The sequence below is a fragment of the Pyxicephalus adspersus genome, chromosome 11, assembly GCF_032062135.1.
Source record: "Pyxicephalus adspersus chromosome 11, UCB_Pads_2.0, whole genome shotgun sequence".
Lineage (NCBI taxonomy): Eukaryota > Metazoa > Chordata > Amphibia > Anura > Pyxicephalidae > Pyxicephalus > Pyxicephalus adspersus.
The window spans coordinates 36,542,685-36,549,273 of record NC_092868.1 but is presented as its reverse complement, the minus strand read 5'-3'; the positions used below and the strand labels follow the sequence as shown (position 1 = coordinate 36,549,273).

General features: G+C 36.7%; 1 protein-coding gene across 1 annotated transcript in view; it reads right to left on the bottom strand.

Moving 5' to 3' along the window:
• The window catches only part of USP28 (ubiquitin specific peptidase 28), a 52,210-nt gene that overhangs the window by 26,548 nt on the left and 19,073 nt on the right, over nucleotides 1-6,589 (bottom strand). The window contains exons 6-10 of the mRNA XM_072427228.1: nucleotides 3,774-3,860; nucleotides 3,321-3,458; nucleotides 2,539-2,612; nucleotides 978-1,054; nucleotides 78-226 (exon numbers count right to left, since the gene is read on the bottom strand). Coding sequence (XP_072283329.1) covers nucleotides 78-226; nucleotides 978-1,054; nucleotides 2,539-2,612; nucleotides 3,321-3,458; nucleotides 3,774-3,860 — 525 coding nt within the window. The remainder of the gene's footprint in view (nucleotides 1-77; nucleotides 227-977; nucleotides 1,055-2,538; nucleotides 2,613-3,320; nucleotides 3,459-3,773; nucleotides 3,861-6,589) is intronic.

Sequence of the window (6,589 nt, the reverse complement as noted above, 5' to 3'; positions counted from 1 at the left end):
TTTTTTTTTTTTTTTTTTTTTAAATATATAAATCCTAAAAGCAGGCAGGTACATATTCAAAACAGGACAGTACTAACCTCTTGTCTGTATTGCATTGCTTGGCCAGTCTGAGAGTGCTCAAAATGTCTCTCTAACATTGCCGCCTCCAAGCACTCATTTAGGTTGTGAAAGCCGTTTACCTGCAGGGGATATTGTCCAAACGTCTCAACTTTGGAGAATGTTTTATCTGCTTGTTAAAAGAAAGAAAAACATTTTTTTAATGTATTCAGTTGTTTGTCTTCAGTAAAGACTTAAAGTGGAACCAAAGTTTACAATCATTGCAGAAAGTTACCGGCAATTTCCTATTCTGTTATAAAACATACCCATCTGTCTGATCGCTTCCTTTAACTGTCAAAATTGCAAGCTGCCATACCTGAATGAACTCCCCAATGTCTGTGAGAAAGTTACATCATCACAGCCTGGCCAAGTAAAACGGTCAACGATCAAAAAACAGGAAGGAAGAAGATGGCAGTGCCCAGGATGAAATTAGAGACTGGTGCATATAAAGATATAAAGCAGGGTTTAAAGCCGCTTTATTATTTAGTTCCCCCCCCCCCAAAAAAAAAAAAAAAAAGCCTAACAACCTGCACACGTTGGATTGCTTTGAGTGAATAGAATGCAATACCTGGGCTAAAAGGCCACTACTTCGCCATTAACATTCTAAAAGGTGATCGCATTAAATAACTTTATTTAGTTTGAATTTCAGCTTTTGAGTTAAAAGATAAAAAATTTGACTTTAACCAAGTTCTTCAGGCTTCTCTCCTGTACCAAAATGGCTTACTTCGATTTTCATGCAGACTAAGAATATCACAATGTGGTTAAGAAGCTGCAGCAAGTCAAATAAGAGCCTGTCTTACTGCCAGGCTCGGGGATTCCAGTGTTACCTATCCCTTGTTTATTTTAACACTGCCCAATTTTTACAATTATGTAACACATACCTTCCAGATATCCTTCAATAAGAAATGTACCATAGAACAACTGCACCATTGGGTTTTCAGCCTTATCGTTAGAAGACCTAAAATACGCATACCCAAAAAAAAAAACAGACCAATAAATACTAATTTTGTTTCTCCGTGTTTCATATGCAATCAACTTCTATGGGAAAAAAATTAGATATCTGTAAAGTTTGCTCTTTAGTATTTAGTGCTTCCTATTTATTGCACAAAGGGATCCTTGCAAATAGTCTTTGTGACATGGCCCTTAGGAACATCTACACCTAAAGGCTAGGATCATGCCAAGAATTGACCTCTAGCTGTTCTTCTATGCAGATTAAACAACGCCTGCCCCTTAATGTACATTATGTATTGTTTAATGAGAGGGCTGCCAAGAGACAAACATTTTAGTGTGTTATCATGCATTGAGGAGCACTGCAGTGCATTTGCAGGGGCTGGCATTTGATAATGAATGCCACAATGCATTAACGCCCAAAACATGAACAAGCATTCCTGAAATGCACAGACCATAAATTTCCAAGTCTACTATGTTTTATAAAATATAATGGGACCATTTTATACCAATATGATTACATTATATGCAGCATTTAGTGTGTTCATTTAACTACAGCTATGTGCAGAGAGCCTTATAGAGAACCTGAACCCGGACTTTTTGTAATTTTGTAAGGATTCGTAAAAGTAGAATAGTGAGGAGCTTAGTGTAATCTAAAACCAAGCATTGCGATTTTTCCCATTCAGTTTGTGTCTAAACAGACTCCTTAAAACAGTCAAATATCTGAAGCAAAACTGATATTGCATTCCACAGAGTATGAGGTTACGCCCAAGGTTGGTTGATTGCAGTATAACTTTTTTGCAAACAACTCAAATTGCAAGCTAACCATTAAATGCAGCTTTTCCAGAATATCTTCCAGCAGTGTGAAGCTTTTAGTTTAGGACCTAAAGAATTCTCCATGACCTCTTGACTTTAGCTCTTTGACATGATCTGAGCTGTTCGGTCATTCAGGCTTTGCATATCTCTCTCTTAGTATGTCATTTTGCATTAACAAGGGACAAAGACATCAATGCAAAACTTTGTCTGCTTCCAATCTTGTCTTGTGTTCTTCTTTCTCAATTGTTGACAACTGCATTTTTTTAAACCAGTAACAAGCAGTTAATAGAACAGGTGACAGGGAAGATTTGGTAGTAATAGATGACTTCTCTTTTATGCCTGGTTTAGGGTAAAATGAACATGGTACACACAAAGAATTTTCTTTGATGGAATGAGGACACAATGTCCTTCAAATGGTACCACCATTACCAGCATTAGTTGAAGGAGAATAAACAGATTGTACTAAGATAAAGACAATATGCAAAAATGCACAATTCATGAATATTGTGTAACTTGCAATTTAAATTAGAAGCATTAGTTCTGTTTTACTCAAGAGGTAAGTCCATTATATCCTACCACAATTGTAGTAATTGTAGTAACTTTATACTATGGACAACCTCATGTATCCCTTTGAGTGATTCACAAAACAATTTATATTACAAAGTATAAATAACTTACTCTCCATATACAGCTAGTTGAAAAGCGTCCTCTAGCCAATCCAGCAGCTTGTGCGTGAACTCACAAACATCTTGCTAGCAAGCGGAAATGCAGAATTAGTCTCGTATTCCATTAGGAACTGGAATGTTATAACACTAAACTAAAATGCATTATATTTTTTCCCGTTAAGTACAACTGTGAAACAAATAGCATTTACTGTCATATGATACATAGATGTGATCTACCAACAACTGATGACTTAGAGCTATAATAGGAAGTTAAGAGAAAACAGATGTCCCAGGGCAGCCTGGAAAAACACCATTAACCTCACATGCCTGAGCAGGAATACACAAAGCTACTGATAAAACACTTAAATTTAGCTTTACAAACAAAAAAAAAAAAAAAAAAAAAAAGTTTATTTAAACTGTGGAGCGCCCTTGATTCTTTATTCATTTAATTATCAATCTGAGTTAATTTCCCCCTTTATTATATCACTTCCTATAGTGGCATTGGATGATCTAGTTTAAATCAACATGATAGCTGATGGGATGAGTTGTAAGGCCAATCCTGCTCTTCGTCTGCACTAATCCTCTCACCTAAATGAGGCATTTCATTGTGGAATACATACTACACAGAAGCCTATTTTTGCCTAGGAGAAGTGGAAGCAATATAGCTGGTGTTTCAGTTTCCTTTGGGGAAAAATGTCCAGGGCAGGAGATATTTTCTTCAATATCATACTGTAATACTCTATCCAGGAGCTGCAATCAGGACATCTGAAATAAAAAAGGCAGACCTTTCTTTACCTGCTGGGCTTCTTCAGTCAGAAAAGCATCTTTTAACAACTCAACAACAGCATATGGATCAACAAACTTTCTGCTGGATCCAAGCAGGAGTGAAAATAGTAATTGAAGTTCTTGCATAAAAGCAATGTTTCTTTTATCCTGAAAAATACAAAACATATGCTAAGAGTGAGACAACAATACAGTCATTGGTAATCTAAACAAGAAGAAAGAATTAGGGCCTCATTCATTTACATAATTCCAACTACCCGCATGCATAAATCTAACTTGTCTGGATCATCTAGACCTTACATCCCTGGTCCCTTCCAATTATTGGGTTTCAGTTCCTTCGTTTATAAAGGCTCAACACCGAATATGGGTATTACCACCTTCGTTGTAGGGGATATTATGCTCTACCTACTGTCAGTACACAAAAGGTATTTTTGTTTGTTTTTAATCCCATAAAAAAGTACTCACAGTTCTGCTTTGACACCTCTCCAGCATGCTTTGTGTAATACAGTAACTATGGACCAATCTTCGAAATTCAGGAAGGTGGAACAGTGACTGAAAGAAATATAAGTTGCCATTAAAGAAGAACTAATTTTAGCAATCTGGATAGCTTTCAACTGAAATATTCCTTTTTCATTAGAAGTTGTAACGAAACAAAAAAAAAAGCAATGGAGAATAAGGTGGTAATTCAAAATGTAAAAGGGAGGCTATAAAATATACAGCGAGACCAGGGACACTTAACCTGAACATCAGAACATAGGTAAATGTACAGATACATACAGTATAATGAGAGTTGTTTTATCTGCCAAATATTTTATAGTTCATCCAGTCCAGACACTTCACATACAGGTGGAGGACACCACTAAAAAGTTAATGAGTCCAGTTTGCCAAGGGAACAAAGCGTTCAGCATTGTTACTTAGCTGTCGCTAAGAAAACATTTCTTTATTGTTGGTAAGATTCTACACCCCCGACATTGCGACTTTTTAGGAAAAAATTAAAAGAACCATATAGAATGGAGTGGATAGAGGCTGCCCTACATAAGGAATCCAAAACCCAAACTTTTTTTTGAAACATGGGAAAGTTTTAATACTTTAAATACCACTAACAAAACGAAACTGTATAATTGTTTTTGTCATACCACATAACAACTCCCCTATTGTCATGTGAGATCTACTGTGCTTATTGCTTGCAATACTAATTTTGTATGTAAAGAAAGACGGATTAATGACCTCCCGTTATGGTATTAGGTTCACTATGCCTATTCTTTGAAACACTGACTTTACATGTTTATTATTTGTACTACTGAATAGCAACGACATATCTTATGCATCTGTTTCTGAAGCAAGTGCGTAAATTATCTCAAACGATTTTGTCATGTTACAGATTTATATATGTTTTGTTTACTACTGTTCAACCTTAATAAAAATATATTGAAAAAAAAAGTTGATGAATACAGTGGTGTCCTCTCTCCATTTCCAGTCTGCTGAATGACTTAATGTAAAAGAGCAGCAACAGACTATTGTAGCCATCCCTCTGCTCATTATGCCACTATCCTCCAATCAGTTTGTTGCTTGTTTAGCACAATTGCACACAGCTTCTCGACTGGCTCCTAGGGGGATTGGAGAAAGCTCATACTAACCAAAATGCATTTTTTATTTTTTTTTATTTAAGTACCTAAATTGTAATGATTAATGGAAACACAGCATATTATTTAGCTTCTTTTACTGTTGGCCAGAGTCCAGCTTTAAACAGTTAAACATACAGCTACAACATGCGATGCAGACATCAGAGTTCACTTGCTGATCGGGCTTTAAGTAAACCTCACCATTTTAAATAAAGGAAACAAGTGTTCCCTTTAATTGGTAGTTTAGGTTTTCACATTATCACAGCTTTGAAAGGAGCTCTGTGGAATACTCAGCTGGGAACCAATCAAAGGGAAGGGGTTATTTCTATCTGTGAGTCATACTAATAAACAGCAAGAAACAACAGACCGTATTTCTAACTATGGCTTATTCTCATCACACATACCCAGGAATCCCAGTAAAAAGCTTGATTTTAATTGAGTGCCACCAACACCAACCAACCAGCTGAAGTCAGCCTCTCAAATTAAAAGGAAACTAGAAAGCTCAGTGCAAATCCCCAGTCATTCAGCACCCACATGCACGCTGGAGTTCGCTCTGTATTCCATTTTGCAATCAAGTAGTGTAAACACAACAATTGAACAGTCAGAACCGGCCTTTTGTGTTAAAAATCCAATCTCAGAGGGATTATAAAAATACTGCTAAACCTAAACTTTAAATGTTCGCTGCTTTTCTTCACTTAATGCCCGCTCCAACAAAGTAACATAATTAGCAATTAACCGAGTCATACATTTTTAAGGGAATGGTAATGGTTTGAGAACTGTAGACAAGGAGCTGATCTCTTAACAGTCTAAGCCATCACACTGCAGAAGGCAGCTGCAGAAATGGCAATGTGATAGTACACTAGCATATCTACCCATTACAAAACTGATTTATTACTCAGAGCAGAATTATACACATCACAAAAATATAACAAAATGTATACAATACAACTCCACTATTTATACCATTTGTGGCTAAATTTAAATATTTGCCACCGTGAGTGCTGCTGATCCAATCCAAAAACTTTCCTTGCATGCTGTGATTTTCCTCTTCTTGTGCATGCCACCCCCTTACACTTCTCAACTGGGTTCCTCTGCTGGCCCCCCAGGAAAAAAAAATAGCATTGCAGGCTTTAGCAAATCTTTTTTAAAGATCTTTACAGCAATGTCTTTATTGAAAGCCTTGCCTATGACAATAATGTCCCATGTTGATAGTGTTCTCACCAGCCCCTTTTAGCCAGGAGCACTTTTTAGTAACAACCCGCCTGTTTTTGGGTGGTTAGTGATGAGTTGGGGTCACAATACAGGGGCCATCACCCACTTACAAAAAAAGTTTCTGGCTTGAACAATGCGTTCGTTTCCTTTAGTCTTTAATCAGAATATTTATTTTTCTTACTAAAGTATCTGATCAAAGTCTATCTTCCAGCCAGTTTTTTCTCCTATTTATCTAGCCCTTGCAGAAGGCAGAGCCAGGATGCTGACCAGACATTTTATTATTACAGCCCTCAGACTGTGCCTGGACAGAGAAGGACCAGCAGATGGATGACTGTAGGTGCAGAATTACAGATAACACTTTACTGAAAGAATCACATTCAACATTCCTAAATGTTCCATATAAAAACAGCAAATCCTATTTCATTTTTCCCCATATAACCTTCCTTT